The sequence below is a fragment of the Seriola aureovittata genome, chromosome 15 (genome assembly GCF_021018895.1).
Source record: "Seriola aureovittata isolate HTS-2021-v1 ecotype China chromosome 15, ASM2101889v1, whole genome shotgun sequence".
NCBI classification, from domain to species: domain Eukaryota; kingdom Metazoa; phylum Chordata; class Actinopteri; order Carangiformes; family Carangidae; genus Seriola; species Seriola aureovittata.
In genome coordinates, this window is record NC_079378.1 from 16,806,026 (window position 1) to 16,823,562 (window position 17,537).

The window sequence follows — 17,537 nt, forward strand, 5'->3', positions numbered from 1 at the left end:
CAGTTCAGCTGCCTAAGGACGTCTCCTCCACCTGTCTGAGGTTGGCCACAGTCAATCTTAACCCACCACTGTCAAGTTACGCGGAATAAAAACAGCACTTCCGGTAAGGATTTTCAAGATAAAAATAATTACTGAACTGAATTAGGCTTGCTATCCACGTGCGATCCATTCCTGTATTTTCTTTTTCATCACTTATACTGGTCAGGGGTCGAAATGTCAAGTATAATGCGTGCACAGGTGGGCTATACTTTTTTCTCAGCATCGTCTGCAGTGGACTTGTGAGTCGTGGATTCTGCTAAAGTTTGTTATGAGAGGAAGAACTCATAACTACCTCATGTAAGTACTCTAACTGTGGAGGAGCAGCAGGTTGACTCAGTGGTCCTCTAGTTGAGTTTCTTCATCTCTCACAGTGAGTGAATCATCATTTTTCATCACTTTTCTACTGGCCGGGGCTCAGAAAGAAAGAACAGCCACAATGCCACAATCACTTCTGTTTTCCCGACCATGTTCAGATTCAAATCACATACATTACTACAGCATTTAGTTTGAATCATTTCTTTAGAGTAAAAAATAACCCTTAAAGTGTCTGCTTATCAACTACGCCCTCATAAGGCTATGATTTAATATGTCACCCAAGTATTGTAATAAGTTTTGTTGTGCGTGCGTAACAATGTAGCATGCTCTAATTGTGAAAGCCAATCTGCTAAGTTTCCGGTGTCTCCCTGGCTCTTTCTGGGTGACTTCACTTTGCTTCTGCTGGACTGACACCTCGAAGCCGGTGCCAGTCAAATGCTAGCGGGGCTTCAGGAGTGATGGGGAGTGCAGAGGAACACGGTGTTCAGGCGAGGAAGACTGGGTTTATGATCATGTAGACGATCAGACAGTTCATGTCGTGTAATTGAGCATTCATCTGGGGGATTTTACTCCACTGGCTATACAAAGACAGGAGAAAAACAACTGCAGAACATGCTGTTTGAGAGGTTAGGGCTTATGCAGCTATAGGCCTAATATATTTTTGTATAGTACTGCTGAATGTCATGCAACCATTAAATGCAAATTTGCATATTTTACAGCAAAAAAGTGTATAGCCTAGTCTATACAGTAGGTACAGTGAGCATATGATGATGAAATAAAAAAATCCCTATAGAGACACTTTTAGAGAGATGTAGGAATATGACAGGCAAATGTGTTGTCTGTCTTTTGTAGCTTCTTTTTCAATTTAATTTAATTTAAATCTAAATTATATGTAAATATACTCCAATAACCACTCGATAACCGGCTGCAAGAAACAAGAAATTGCAGGCTTTTTGATAACATGCAATGTAACATTAATCCAATAAAATTTGTGATCACACACACAAGTAAAATATAGTCTACTGCAGGTTATATCTTGTGACATAATGAGTTGATTGTCCGATTGTTGCTTAATGGACTTATCCAGGTGGTTTTGGATCACCAAAGATGCTACAGGGAGATGATTCACCAGAACACATATTATTGTAGTGATTGCTTATATTGTGACCCATGCTGTACATACAGTCAGAATGATCACTGAATAATGCCACATAGCATAGCACTGATGTCCTAAATACTCTCTGCAACAAAACACTGCACCACAGAAGGAAATTAGAGGTACTAGAAGGAAATTTTCTCTCATACTGCAAATGATACAGTCTATGCTTAAATCCCAGGGGTGTGATCAAAGTGCCAAAAAAGGTTTAGCAAAGCAACCTGTCAAACTGATCCAGTTGCCCTCATATCAACCCCTGTTAGTGGCAGAAATAAGAATTTGTTTTTAGCTAACATTGTCCTCAGGGCTCTGATATTACTTGTAGATATTCCTGCAAGCAGTGCAGATATGATCTGTTCAAATTCCAATCTGGGTAATAATATTTTAACCATTTTGCAAAGTCACCTTTAAAAATGTTTTCTCCAGTGGTCGGTAAGACTAAGTAAGACTATGACTAGAAGTTTAAAGATCTAATAACCTAAAGCAGTAAATAAAAAAAAGCTATCATTGGACTTATTAATTTCTAAACCCGTAAAAACTCTTGTTGTTGGCATTGCTGTAAGACGGCTCCATGGAGGTTGTATTTCAGCAGGAAATCCACCTGAAACATCAGTTGCACTGTTCCAGATGAAACTGTAACATAAACACTTTGCAGGTTTGTTGAGGGTGCGTAGCATATTGCACAGAAGTTGCATTATGTAAAGCCATCCTTACATTTTCATTGGATTGTTCCACTACCAAATGAAAAAAAAAACAAAGTCACACCAGCCCAAGTAAATAAAACCAACCCAAAGCTTGTTAACTTGCTTTGGGATTTATGGTGAAATGGTGAGGTAAGACTTCCACTGAGTTACTGTCTCTCCATAATTGAGTGGAGTCTTAATGTTGCTGTCACCCCTTGTTGCCAAGTCCTTTCTTATGCCCTTTCCATTTACAACCCTGGTTTTTCAAAACTGAAACTTTTTATAATTGAAAAATATGAATCAGATGTGAGAGATAAAAGCCACTAACTTAGAAATGTCAAGATATAAATGGCCTACATGTACGATTTATTGGCTTTTATTGAAATTGTGATACATTGGTCTACTTGCTTTGAATCATAATTTAGTGTACTGTCAGTGCACACTTTGGCATAATAGCCTCGACACATAAGAGTAAGCAGTAACATACAGAGACACAATTTTCACTAAAACCATAATTTATTTACAGAAACACATTGAAATCACTTTCAAAATGAACAATACAGTTCATTCAGTTTTGATGACATCTATCTATTTGGCAAATTGATTAAAAATCTAGAAAAAGTATGTCCTATCTATGAAATAGAATAACTCATTTTGTTCCTTAGATAGCCATCAAAGAAACATTAAGACAGCTTCCCCCATCATCTTCGTCCTCATTCAGAATCCTGTGCTTCCTCTTCCTCAGGGGTTTAATCTTGCTTGACGAGCCAGTGCTGGTGCTAAACACTTAATGGCATGAAAGACTACACCACAAAGAAGCAACCTGATAATCAAGTCATTTGTTTTGTCTATACGCTGAGCTACTGTGACAAGTCTGTGTATGTTAGAGGTGGTCAGCACTGAGCTCCCAAGGAGAAAACGTCTGCAGACTGAAACTGTTTTCGGAGGAAAATGACATGCTGACATTGCCTGCCTATTGTTGCTTCAATATCAGTGCTGCAGCGGACAATTAGCAAGTCAACAGAGAGTGAGGGTGCTTGCTTTTTCTTTTGTGTGCGTTGTAATTTGTTGATATCTCCTGTTGTGTTAGGGGTTTAGGGAACCCAAGCAGAAAGAAAACTCCACTAAAACGTCCCTAACCCTGTAGAACACAAAGACAAACTATGTACAAATTTACAGTATATACAGTGCACATCCCCCAGGCCAAAGAGAAATAACTTAGAAGACTCAGTCCTCCCCCTTTATTTTTATTTTTTTATACGCATGCTCGCCTTATATGTTCTGCAAAATTCCACAAGGATCCTCTGGGGGTGGGCATGGGAGGTGGACTTAGATTTCTTCTCAGAGGACCTTCAGATGCAGCCACTGTTTGGGATCCCAGAGCAGTGGCAGTGATGGGAGGATAATGGCCAGATATTTTCCTTTTAGAGGATGATGATACATATGAAGGCTCAGTCTGCTGAAGCACATAACTGGAGATGACCGTTTCAGTCAGTTGACGTTTTGCGTATCAGTGCAGAGCAGATACATTGTTTATTGGAAAAATTAGGTCTACCTATTGCTGTCCTATGAAGAACACACAGCATGCTTTATAATACATGCAGCCATGCATGCAGCATGTTTCAGTAATAGGCTTCATGCACTGTGGGTGAAGCTATAATGACAATGCATGCATGCTGTGTACATCCTCTATGTTTTGGTAGAAAATGTCAGCATAATGTTAAAAGCAATACACACATCATTAAAAAAACAATACATACTGTATGTAGTATCATGACATCATTAGGAAGAGAAACATACAGTAGATGCAAATCATAAGTCAGTTTCATGTGGGTCTCATGGTATTTTGAAGAAGAAGAATTGTCATTAAATTTTAGAATGTATTCATTATTTTTGTCTGCAGATGCATCTGTATTTTTGTAATTAGCATTAGTCACTTAAACAAAATTTTAGAGCACATTTTTGTCTTTAGATACACTTCACTGAATGTTAGAATGAAACCGGCCTATCAGTCAAATCAACACCAATAAGCCTATCACAGTAATGGATTAAAATGTTAAAAGACCTGGTAGGCAAAATGTTATGTTAAATTTAAAAAAAATATGTGTTAATAATTAAATCTAACAAACAAACCAGATGGTTTGTTTGACATATTTCGACAATTTTTGGATCATATGGCTTCATTTGTCGTATGAGTGAATAATCACATTGATGCACTACAAAAGCAAAATCAGAGCTATGCTTGAACTGAGCTCTCGACCCTGACTGACCTATCTAGTGTTTCCAGCTGAAATTACTGTGAGAATGTTTTAATGTATTAATTCTGTGTTGTTGTTATAAAAGGCTAATGCTTTTAAAGTGAGTGCAGCATAGACTCTATTATACCCGAGATGACTAGTCCAGCAGTAATAGCCTCCACCCTCAGGCTGTTCATGATAAAATCTCTCCAATATCTCTACAAAGCACAAAGATCAGTGCAAATACATAGAGTACATGGAGTACATGAGTATTACATGTGATACTTTACTGTGATCCTTTTTGTAGACACCTCCATCATAATCACCTCTTGCTAGGCAATTGGTGTCTTCTAAGACAACACATTTTGGCCCTGTAAATCAACCATGGTGTGCACATTATGCTGTATGCTTATATTTTTGGTATAAAAACAACTGTTGAACAAATATGGTTGCCTCTTTTTGGCTCATTTTTACATGTTGGAGTCAGGGTTTATCATGGCACCAATGTGTTAAAACTATGAATGAAGAGAATGACAATCTCCCAGAAAGATTATTTTAGTCTAGAAATGATTTTGACACACCCAGAGTGTGAATTTCCAACTCACTGGTGCAGGGTTTCATTTCGAGCGTAGTACGAATTATTGTAGATTGTGGATTATTTAAATATCTAGCACTGTTCACTTTTCATTTAGACATGTGCGTTTTCTTTCACTGGAAAACAGTATCACTTCTCAATTCTGAGGCTTCAGTGAAAAACATCAGGCTAGCCCATCTTCTTCTGTCGATCCAGGAATTTTTGTCTTCTGTCAGGAGGTATCTCATCTAAAGCGATACCATGATTGCTTCCACTGTAATGAGAAATACAGGTTTTTATGTACCATAACTAACACACAGAGCAGAACATGACAGACCATCCATACAAATAGGCCTTTTGATTACAATAAACTAAAATTATAAAGTATCACATGTATGTGTGTATAGACATATCTTCTTACCCTTGAAGGTCTGGAGGAATAGGCAGAGGTTTGTCAAAGTCTTCCCTCCCGACCAACCAATATGTGTTCTCAATACCTTTCCCCTAGAAATAAACAATCATCACTTTTACGAGGCTAATGCTACAATAGGTACAGCGCATATCTTCTGTGTATATTATGAAAGTGTTTCTCATCTTTTAGTTTATTTACCTTTAGCTCTGTCATGCCTCTGACTTGAATTTTGTATCCCAGCTTCAAGCTGTTCAGGACATCAACTGTGCTTTGGTTGACATGGATTCTGTAAGCTATGATATGCACAGAATACAGAAAAATCATCAACATTCACTCACCGAAACTGCTTGAACATCAGGCTTACATGTAAAATCTGTATTGTCCTCTGAACCTTTTGTTTAAAAGTTTTGGTTTGGTTCTCTGACTGTCTGAGAGCTCTAGAAAGTCAGGCGTCATGCTGGTATTGAGCCACTTGGTGGCAGTAGACTACCCGTTATTACTTTGCTCCTAACAGCACAAGTACATTATAGTCATGCATAAATGCATAATTGTTATTTTAGACATAATAAATAAGACTGACCAGTTTAAAGCTGAATAGTTTCTTTCTCTACAGTCTCTCCCTGAAATGTGAGTGTTTTATTTTTAAACATGAGAGAAGTGTACTTAGTCATTAATACTTAAGTTTATGCTTAATTTATACAGCATGCAGAGGGTAACCAAGGCAAGGGTCAGTGACGACATTTACACTGAAACTGCAAATTGGCCTCTAATTCTGCTGATAGTCTTAAAGGATTAGTGAGGACTGCTCACTTAAAGCCCTGTTTAGGCTCAAGCAGCATGCACACAAATTGCCATACACCTGTCCTCTCAATCACTATTTCAATTTAAAAAGAAAAAGACAAAGAAGATCTGTCTGATCTACAGTATATAATAAATAATATACGAGACACTCACACAACCCTGTGGACTCCATTCGAGATGCTGTGTTGACAGTGTCTCCAAACAGACAGTACCGAGGCATTGTAAGACCCACTACTCCTGCTACAACTGGGCCTGCAAACATAGCATGCAAGAGCACACACACACACACACACACACACACACACACACACACACACACACACAGAGGTTTGATGGAGGGGTGAGGGGTGGGGGCTTTGAATAGGACGCTTGATCCTCACCAAGCAATATCTTATATCATAAACCCTTTCGTGTTCAAATTTTTACTTTGTGACATGTGGCTATAAATCTGAGGACTCAGTTTAAAAAATGTTTTTGTTCCTGTGTTTTCTAGGAGACTCACAATCTCATTAACATTTCAGTAAAAGTGCACAGCTCTTATCCCTTAACATGATATTAAAGTTGTACACTACCACTTCTGTGTCCAGGAAAAAATTCATAGAATATAGTTAGAGATTCAGAGTATGCAGTGTGTTAATTGGATGACCACTCTAAGTGGATAGTGTTTCACTGTTCCAGGAATAAGTTCCAGACAAGGATAAAGGAGGTAAAAATACCTCCTTGTCTTAGAAGCTTGGGTTCCTGCATTTTTATTCCTGTGCAACAAATTAACCTTTACCCATTCTGAAAGGGAGTTAAGATTTATTTCACACCATATTACTCATTACACCTGTATGTGACTCTTAGGTTAAAGAATTCTTCATATACAGCATTACTGTTGCATATCATGGGTGTAAGAGCAGTTTAACACAGCACAAAAAGAGCAAACATATTGCTCACCAGAGTGCAGCCCAATACGGATCCTGACTTTTAGCTCAGGCATGTGCCTCATCTTGAAGGTCCCAATGCAGTGGAGGATGTCAAGAGACATGTTGGCCATCTCAGCTGCGTGACGGGTGCCGTTCCTGTTGGGGACTCCTGAGGCTACCATGTAGGCATCTCCGATAGTTTCCACCTAAAAAAAAATAAGAGTTGAACACACACACACGTAGCATTTTTTCCTCAACATGCATCATAATGCTTCATACTGCAAAGTAACTCAAAGGCATTTCCTTATTAAGATGAGATTCATAAGCAATAATAATATAGAGAATCTTAGATGAAATTTTTTGTGGACATTTTGACCTGAAATACAAAAAGATAGATACATAAATAGATGCAAAATCCCCCGACACCCACCTTGTAGACATCATGCAGCCCAATGATAGCATCAAAGTGTGTGTAGAGGTCATTGAGTAAGTCAACCACCTCGATGGGCTCACTGAGAGCTGAGATGGTGGTGAAGCCCACGATGTCACTGAAGTACAGAGTGACCTCGCTGAAATGCTCAGGTTTGACAGGCTTGCCTGTCTTCAGCGCCTGGGCCACAGACCTGGAAGGAGGAAGATGATGAGTCGAGGACGGTTGCAGTTAACCGGTGGTTAATAGTGATCGTTGCATTTGAGATTCAACATCACTTAACAGTTAATTTAGTGAGCAAGCAATAGCTAAAGACAGCTTTAATAATGGTGTTTGCTTTGGACAGGTTTCTGATCACATCCTCAATGTTGGATGTTGCAGCAAGCATTCCCACATTTCCTGAACGCAGCAGAACTACCACCACATCCTAGGGGACAAACTTGAGATACAGAGAAATAAAACTGAAGAAATAAATCCTGAGTGTTTTTTGTTCTTTTTTCTTCATGAGTTGACAGCCATGATTCGATAATTTCTCAAATTTTTTCCCATTGATTGAGACACATTTTTTTTGCACAGTTGGTCTGGTCTCTGTTGTTAAATGGCTACAGAGTACTATAGACCTCTACTGTATTTCTGAGTCTGTACAAACTTCAGGTCTGATTCCAGTTCTTGATCAGTTAAGTAACACATGTAACTATGTTGATGCTCTACAGGCCTCAACAGGCTAGTGCTGCTTGTCAACCTCAATAGCTGTGCTGTGTGTGCAGAAAAGTGAAATAGGACACTGCGGTTTTATCGTGTCTTTTGTGCGTCAGTGACAGTTGCTGGACACTCACCTGGGCAACATCTGAGCCACCAGGTTGTCAGTCTTCTGCCTCTCCACCTCCAGCTCCTCTGTCCTCTCTCTGATCAGATCCTCCAAGTTGGAGGAGTACTGCTCCAACATGCGCAGCATAGAGTCGATAATGTTGGTCTTCTTTCCCTTGGTGATGCTCTTGAACTGTCAGATGTAAAGAAAGGAGGGAACAGGAATGTCATCTCAAGCTTGCTACTTTTATACAGAGCAACACAGAGTATAAGGAGGAGCAGACCTGTGTCAAGTTGCCTGGGTTTTTCAGCGCTTTTACCTGTTTGAAAATCTCCTCAAAGCTCGGCCTCTTGTCTGGCTCTTCGCTCCAGGCCTGTTTCATCACCTGTATCACATCCAAGGGGGCCTCATCCACTGACACAACAGGCCGACACAAGGGAGGAGGCTCTTTGACCTTGCTGATAATCTCTGTCAACACATCCACATGGACAAGAGCACAGAGATGTTAGACAGACAGACTTTGTGCAGCCATTAACTATGAATGTCATTGCTGATTTAAACCAGACATGGTGCTGCATTTTCAGCAACAATTGAGATATTTGTCTTTTTGTTTTCAGCTCAGTGTGAACCGTTTTGTGTGTAATGTGGTTGGAGAGCAAGTATAAATGAACTCATCATATCCATAGCATGTTATTACGCCCACAGGTAAGTCATTGGCCTTTTACTCAGGTCGAGAACAGACAGTGAAGGACAGGACGAACATTTCAAAAAGCCTGTGCAGATTTGCCAAAAAGATTCACAGTGAGATTACTAATGCATCTCTCACCCTTCGGAGGCATGTCCAGCATGCAGAAAGGTGCAGAGCGAGAGATGACCTCCTGCATAACAATGGCGAAGCTGTAGACATCTCCTAAGAATGATCCCCTCTTCATCAGACTAGAACTTCTCAGCAGCTCAGGAGCGGTCCAAAGCAGATCTTTTTATTGGAAAAACATGCACCAGCATTATTAAACAAAATAATTGATATATGCACAAGCCGAATCACTAAAGTAGTCTGTGGATGCACATAAACTCACCTTCTGGCTTTTCTTGCTCAGTGTCAATGCTTTGGCAAATCAAAACTTCACTGTACCCATAATCAGTCACCTTCAACACAAAGCGCCCATCTACCACACAGTTACGGGATTTGAGCCGTCCATGGATGATGTCACGATTGTGCAGGTACTTCATTCCCTGATGACAGTTTGTAGAAATGTGTGAGATATAATAATAATATAAAGAATCATGAGATATGAAACATGAGTTGGTCATTTTGTCTCTCTTACCCGGATCAGATCCATTAACAGTGAAGACTTGAACATCCAGTCAAGACGCACATCCTCGTTGTTGAGCAGATCTTCCAAGCTGCCCCTAGAGCAGTGCTCAGTCACAACACCAAAGATCCCAGAGTCGAAGAACAATCCCAGAAACAGATTGAGGTTCTCGTGCCTCATATCTCTGAGCTGAGGGAAAGACGACACAAACATCAAAGCTGTGAACTGTGCGGTTTGTTTCTCGGGTATAAGTACATTTTGCAGCCATTTCTATTGTGGCCTGGGTCAGTGCAGTCAGTCATTTGCATTCTATTTTTTTTTTTCATTTCAAATGCAGACAACCAATTATTTTTGTTTCACTACAGGATTTTCAAATTCAAGCTCAGAGATAGAGCATATCACAGTGTAATCACAGATGCAGGCTATGATGTATTTTATGGTTTCTGGCTACAATGGAGAGTCAGTGTGCCAGTAATAAGTGACATGCCATCCCTCACACACTCACTTACCCTGACAAAGATAAGCTCAGTGCTGCTATTGACACCTGATACTGATCCACTGGGACATTTCTTCAACCAAACCCAGTCACCCTGGGAGGTAAAGAAAACGACAGAGTCCTCGTGAAGCCAATAACATCCAAAGGCATGAGCTCAAAAATGATAAACTGGAGTTTATTGAATGTGTCATGTCCGACTCGCCTCACCTCGAACACCGCAACATTCGAGCTGTCTGGTGTTGAGGCCAAGTAGCTGCGCCCTGACACAGAGTGGTGAGGCGTCTTCATATCCAGCTGGCTTTTCATGATACTTTCATCATTCAGCTTCTGCTCACACACACACACACACACACACACAGTACAAAGAGGATAGGTCAGCTTAGAGGAGATCATTTCCTACAGGTAAACAACGTTCATGCATCACATGCTCTCAAAGTACTGCATGCACAGCAAAGAGAAGAATCCTGTCAGTATAGATTCAGCACAGAACTGACCCTTTTGCTGACTTGAGTGTTGATGAAGACCAGATCATCCAGGGTCAGAACTACCCTTGATGATCCACCACTACCACCACCACCAAAGCTGAACCCGATCCTGCCGCTTCTCCTAAACAATCATAACGTTGTAAAAATCACACAACTGCATTGGAAGACATATCAACCTTTGATATACTGGTGTACATACTTGAGACGAAGTAAGACGCCGACTCCACAACCAGCCAATCCAATGAACAGAAGGAGAAGGAAGAACATAGTGACTGAATCCATGCCTTTGAGAAGACGAAAAGACATAAGAGGGAAAAAAAACACAAAGTTAGACAGTTTGAATGCACTGAATTCAGCAAAGTGCACCATACCAGCTTATAGACACTGTGATGATACTACTAGTGCACTCACCTCCAGTACAGGCAAAGTAGGGGCTAAACCAGCAGCCTGAGTCTCTGTAGGGTGTACTGCCTGCAAAATGGATCGAACGACCAAGGAACTTCAAGTTCCCAGACGCGCCATCTGTATGAGCTGCTTCCAGAGAATGAGTGGAGTAGAGCGTGTTTCCAATGCCACTGTAGTCTAGCACTACATAGCGAGCCTGCATGCCTTCACCATTCCTGCCGGCCCACAAGGGCTGATTAAAGCCTTCAAATTCAAAGCCACCCTCACTTTCGCCCAGGATCTGACCAGTTACCCAGCGGCCCCCATTAGCGCGTGCCTGCTCAGTAGCCATTGCTATGTAATACATCATGTTGTAGATGGTGCCAAAGAATGGAGAAACCTAGTAGAGGAGACAGAGATGTGATAATTAAAATTCAAATGTTTCTACAAGTGCTTTAGTTTTTCTACTTCTTCCAGATTTGTCATCATTTTCTACCATGACTTAATCATGACAATACACCGAAAAGAGTCTCACCTCCTCTGGTGGGGTGCTGCTGCGGATCTCATAGCTGTTCTGAGCATCTTTGAAAGCCTCATGGAAATTGCGTTCTCCAGAGTCCACAGTGATGGTGATTACCCCATCATAGGCTTTCCGCAGATTGGTGTCATTGCCAAGAGAATAGTAATATGTATCTTTGTAGGGTAGTGAGTACAGGAGGGTGTCATAGGGGATGAACACGTAGCCACGGTCGATCATACGCATGGATAGTGCTGTTGTCAGAAGTTGGTACTGGGTTTGACCACCGATCAGGACAGAGGGCATGCACATGATGACCACTGTGGAGAGAGGAGGGTTTAAAAACTTATGCATTTGCATTATTCATGTGGAACAAAGCAGCGTGGACATTAACATCTCTACACTTGCAGCTTACCTCTGACCCGGTCTGTTTCTCGAACTTTTGTCAGGGCTCTACGAGGCCCATCCCTGTCGGCCTCCATAGTTACTACAGGGTTGACAGGAAGGCCCAGGGCCCTCAGTGAAGAGGCCAGCTCCTGTCCTGTGGCTTCCCACAGGTCCGACTCTTCTGAGATTATGGCCACATGAGCCCACTGGAAGAACCGCAACACACTAAAAAGTACCCGGGATGACAGTGGCAGTGGCCTCAGAAAGGTGGGGTACATCCCTCCTTTTTTCATGTTGGGTTTGAGGCAACTCCAGGAAAGAATCCCAACATCCCACTCTTTTGCGTACAAAGCAGCTGAGGAGCAGTATCCTGGGTTGGCGGGACCCAGGAAAGCAGCACCATAACCTTGCAGCTCACCAAAGCGAGCAAGGGCACGGGGTGACTTGCAATCCTCATTGATCAGTGTGTAGTCATACCAGTAGCCTTTGTTTAGGTGGGGGTCCTTATTTATGCGGCTTGTGGCGAGTCGGGCTGCCATGTCAGGTAGGGCTTTAGAGTATAAGAGGTCACACGTCCAGGGTCCAACCAGGGCCACCTTGAAAGTGGTCGCCCAGGCTTGAGAGGGCAGAAATGAGAGCATGATTAAGGGGAGAACAAGCCAGTTCCCCCACCAGCTCTTGGAGCGTTGCACAGGGGAAGATGGCAACTGTGGTTTTGATGACAGTGATCTTGATGACAATGATGATGATGCTGGTAATGATTTAAATTGACTATACCCACTGCAGCTGTTTGTAACAACTGTCCGTATAAGTCTTTTTCTCTTGTCTTTTATTGAGTTGTGCTGCCATCGCGGGTGGTAGGACAGGTTGTGCATGAAGCGTGGGTCTCTGTGGCTTGCCATTTTCTCGCACAGCTATTCTGATGCTTTTGACACAGAAGAGGAGTGGAAAGTTTACAGTGATTAGTGTGACAGTGAGTGTGTCTTTTGTGGATGGGACTGTAGCCCTTGGCACTCAGCAGGCCTCTAGTCCAAAGCTGGACAGGCGGCGACACAACCCCAAGCCATCACTACCTCCAGAAAATAAGAAAAAAAGGTGCAATGAATTAGAAAATTGACACAATGACAATGCCTCTTTGATACAAGCAAGAACATCTCAGGGCTTAAACAGTCTCCAGGATACAGACATGATCCCTGACCTGAACTTACATCTTTCTGAGCTGTTTTGTTTAAAGGACTGTGATCTTGAATCTTATCAGCATCCATCTGTCTCAATGAGGACAGCACTGTCCCCTGGAGAATTAATGGCATGTGTGTAGCAAGCTGATTAGTGCTGTAAGGGCCAAGGAATTTAAAATTAAGTGCCAGGTAATGTGCGAGCTAAATCTGGCCTTGATGACTCCATTTGGTCTTGGTATACCTTTTCCCTTCTAAAGCAAATCTCTTGAGCTCTTCTCAGCTATCTGTTTGTGGATGATTCTTCTTCTTCACCACTCAAATAAATTTGTATCAACTGCCAGGACTGGCAGCTGGCATAAGCTTTTTGTCCAAAACAAAAGATAGTTTGATTAAGCTTAGACTGATGTTTCAGGGTATCTTCAAACATTAACTTAGCCACTATGACTATAATCTCCTGCTGTTAAGACTTGTACCACAAAACATCATGAGTCAATCAGTTCATGATCTACTACTGGAAATTCACAGGATTTTATGTTGTGAAAAGCTTGTTTTAAACTTCTGTTTGTAACATACTCTATACTGATAAGTCATTCTGTGTTCAGATATACATTTCTTAAAAATGGCTGCCAAAATCCAAAGTATTGATGCTGACAGCTGAGCAAAAGGCCTGACCAACCTGACAGTGGTTAAGGAAATTTTAGTTGCATCTAATGCTAAAATTCGGAGCATTATGAATTTGAGCCCAATTGGTTTATGAAGACAAGTTAACAGCTTAAGCCCAAGGCTTAAAATACTGGAACCATGACGTCTAATTAAAAAATTATTGATGACAAAAAAAGTTAAAGTTAGAAATGAATGTAATTTAAGGTCTGTATCATGTATCAAATTAAATGAGTGTCTGCTCTGGGTGAAAACATACATGAAAAAACAACCTGTGGCTTTCAGTGTTTCAAAAATTACATTTCTACAACACAGTATATCACAGGGTCTGATTCATTTCCTCCTGCTGAAATGTAGCAAGCAAGCAGGAGCCAGCAAGTCTCCTAAAGTGGCTAATACTGACACTGGCTTATCAGTTGCTAATAGGTTAAGAGGAACACTGACTAGAATATTCTCACACTTTTTTAAAGTGCTACTGAAAATAAAAAATAGGTCAAATCATGCTAATCCTCCAAACCCTCTTACCCTCTTAACTTTTCATATAAAGAGCAATGATTTTTAAGTCTATAGTAAATTAGTAAAGGGATGAATCAGTCTGTGATGTTGCAACAGCTTCACCTTTACAAGAGTAGCTCTGCTGCAAACAGATCTGAACAGACCTACAATGATGAATGAGCTGTTCACTTTAACAAAGACACATCTATATAAGAGACAAGACAATCAAATAAAACAGATTTAATGACGCACAATTCTGACCTGGAGCAGTTTTTCTATAGGAGTCATGTTAGTGTTGCCTGTCGTTGAATAGCACAATCCAAACATCCAAACTCCAGGTGGATTAAGTATACAGAAGTATATGACAGGATTAGTTACCTTTGGTCTTTTATTGTGAAAAAATACCATAGGTAATCCAAATTGCATGAAAAGTAAAAAGATTTTAAAAAGTCAAATCATCTCCTCATGCTTTCAAGTTCCTTGACGATAACAGCGAAAGTAATAAATCTCCACATTTCCAGTTGGTTATTCTTTCTTTAGTTCTTTCTGTCCCTGTTTCGGACTGAGACCCACCCCAAACCGAAGACCAACGGGACGGTGCGTAAGAAGAGGTGCAGCCTCTATCCACAGTTTGGATTGGTAAAAAAAATTGTTATGGCAGAGAGCTGGGGAGAGGTAACAGGTAAAGGAAAGGGAAGAGAGGGAAGGACTGGCAAGCTTTGACTTCTCAGCCCTCTTTAGCTTTTAATCCATACTGGTGTGGGAACAGTGTGCGTGGAGGGAGGGCTGGAGGAGATGAACAAGAAGGTGAAAGTAGAGGCATAGTCACCCTGTACCATCTACGCAGTGTGTAAATTGAGGCACTGATGCAGCCGAGAAAATTTCATATGTATGTCATATGTTTCATATGTATATGCTGATTTGATTGATGGATTCAGCTGCTATTTTAATAGTAAGAACTGGGATTGGGATGGAAATGGTGGCTAACTCTGAGCTTGGACTGATTTACTGCCCCTCTCTCCAACTCCACCTGTTTGAAATCAAGGGCCTTTTGTGCTAAAACAGGGACGCTCACCAAAAACCATGCTTCAAATGTTCACTTTCAACCCATAATCCTTATAAATGACTATAATGGGCCTGAAGCAAATAGAAAAATAAAAGAATGAATAAACTCACTCATACTAACCAGCAGTGTTAATAATTGCATTGCTATCATAAAATTGCTTGTAATCACCTGGTTCTTGAAGCTGGTGCAGTGGATTAAGACGCCTGTGTCTGCAGCATCATGTAACCCTTCTGCTCCAGTTCAAATCCTTGAGACCATTACTCACTTACTCCTTCGCTCTTTCTCTAGTCTTGCTACAGTATAGCTATAGATGCTAACTGAAACTAAGCACGACTAACCACACATCAGTAAAGTTCCTCTTTTATCCTATCAAAGTAAACAGATGTCACTGAGCCAACCACAGCTTGGAATATAACATTTTTCCCTCAATAAACTGAAGCTCACCCCTGATAAGATACCAGAAAATGTTCACGATTAATAACAGCTTCTTAGATTGATAAATGATGTCATGCTATCCTTATGTGACCAGCTTTCTTCACAGTATCTGAGGGTTCATGCCCATGCTGACATCTTTAAAGCCTCTCTCTTCAGTCATAGTTCAAAGGTCAATATGAGCACCTTACATATGGGGGCCCCTCCTAATAAAGGCATAAGAACTATTTGAGCTGGAGCTGAGGGCTGAAAATATCTTGTGGTAAGCTACTGAAAGCCTGCTGTTGCTCTTTTGACCTGGCTGCATGTACAGTTCACTGCATCACTACAGCTGGAATTTAAGCCGGGGGGGGGGGGCACCACATTTGAAAGAGTTTTTAAATGCAAAGATGCTCACAAATAATACAGGAAATATGAGAAAACACATAGCTTCAGTTATTGTTGCTGAACTTTGTGAATATGAAGGGTAGTCTATACCACATTTGGACGAGCGAGGATGTGTTTGTTCTTGTTTACCCTGTCCTGCACATTGATAGCAGACTTGTTGAAGTAATCAGATTAGTCAGGTGAGGCTGTGCTAAACTGATCTGCTGCCCACAAGCCTCTTAGCGACATGGCTAACGGCACTGACAGAGATCACTTCAAAGCAAGGTCAGACATAAAGCCAGCCCAGCTGAGCAAAGAACCAGATTGGCCTACTGCAGAGGCAGCAGCTACCAGCACAATAGTGATAGGAGGACACCAGCACTTCTGACCTGTACTTCGCTCATTATGTTATTCATCTGTAGACAGAACCAACAACCACAGTCATGCAAGCAAAACATGTGAAGTTACATGCATTCAGTATTTATAGAGAAATGTGATTTGACTTTGAGAATAAAGAGCATTGGGATTTGGTTCACTAAGCATTTATTTTATTTAAATCTAAATCTAAATGCAATCTCTCTACATTCTACTATGACCTCTGCCCTCAACAGACATTCCCAGGCTTGGTCACATGACTTGCAAATCTGTTGCGTGATTCGATGATTTAGAAGTACATCTGTCTCTTGGAATTCTTTACTTTCTCTGTTGAACCTATTTGTCCAAGTTAATTAATCAAATACTGAGAAAAGGCTGTGGGAGGAGCGATAGAGAAGCTTAGATACTTGCCTCCTCAATGACCCCACTAAATTGATCAGGTGAATTGATTTGGCCACCTCCCACTGTGACATCACTCAGTCTTTTCTGGATCTCAGGATCAGAGCTGCATAAGGAAAGCAAGGAATCCTCCCTGAAAAGCATTTGAGATTGTTACATAAAATGCATGTTAGGTACTAAACCTCCTGTCACTGTTCTCAGACACTGGTGTCAGAGGTTTCCTGAGAGCTCTGGCTTCATGCAGTATCAGAAAAATGTAAGCAGCAGATATAGCATATTTTAGCATTGAAGCATATTTTTCGTCTCAGAAATGCAAGTGCAACTTAAAAAGAAAAATTAAATAGAAGAGAAATAACAGTTTTGAAAGGTTTCAAAAGCTGAAAAAAAATTATTACACATTCACTGATTACATGAATGTAAAATATGCTGTATAGGGATTTTAAAAAACACATTGACATGGATTTCATACATTATTTTACAAGATAACAACCCGAGACAGTATGATGCACCTTGTTAAGATGCACAACCTGACTAGAGAAATAACATTAATGTCATCATATGTCATCACATACATTTACATATAAGTAAATAAAAAAGGACCATCACTTGCCACCCCATTCA

The 17,537-nt window shown here is 40.8% G+C and overlaps 2 protein-coding genes across 2 annotated transcripts in view; one reads left to right on the forward strand and one right to left on the reverse strand.

Moving 5' to 3' along the window:
- The window catches only part of hsd20b2 (hydroxysteroid (20-beta) dehydrogenase 2), a 26,452-nt gene continuing 8,915 nt past the window's right edge, over positions 1–17,537 (forward strand). The window contains exon 1 of the mRNA XM_056396878.1: positions 1–103. The gene's annotated coding sequence lies outside the window, so the exon portion shown is untranslated. The remainder of the gene's footprint in view (positions 104–17,537) is intronic.
- Positions 2,579–13,004, reverse strand: gucy2d (guanylate cyclase 2D, retinal). Its single transcript, XM_056396879.1, has 18 exons — positions 11,974–13,004; positions 11,577–11,878; positions 11,069–11,441; positions 10,857–10,941; positions 10,667–10,778; positions 10,380–10,499; positions 10,186–10,266; positions 9,689–9,865; positions 9,440–9,596; positions 9,190–9,339; positions 8,683–8,831; positions 8,392–8,555; positions 7,556–7,748; positions 7,157–7,331; positions 6,371–6,469; positions 5,615–5,709; positions 5,426–5,508; positions 2,579–5,278 (listed from the first exon to the last, which is right to left on the reverse strand). The coding sequence occupies exons 1-18, from the start codon at positions 12,845–12,847 to the stop codon at positions 5,194–5,196; spliced, it is 3,474 nt and encodes a 1,157-aa protein (XP_056252854.1). The 5' UTR covers positions 12,848–13,004; the 3' UTR covers positions 2,579–5,193.

Bases quoted from the DNA above. Each gene is read 5' to 3' on its own strand.
- gucy2d (XM_056396879.1), bottom strand. From the start codon at position 12,847: ATGGCAAGCCACAGAGACCCACGCTTCATGCACAACCTGTCCTACCAC. The intron at 5,509-5,614 runs GTAAATAAACTA...GTTTATTTCTAG, and splicing joins GAGGCATGACAGAGCTAAAG to GGGAAAGGTATTGAGAACAC. The intron at 5,279-5,425 runs GTAAGAAGATAT...TTCTCATTACAG, and splicing joins ATTCCTCCAGACCTTCAAGG to TGGAAGCAATCATGGTATCG.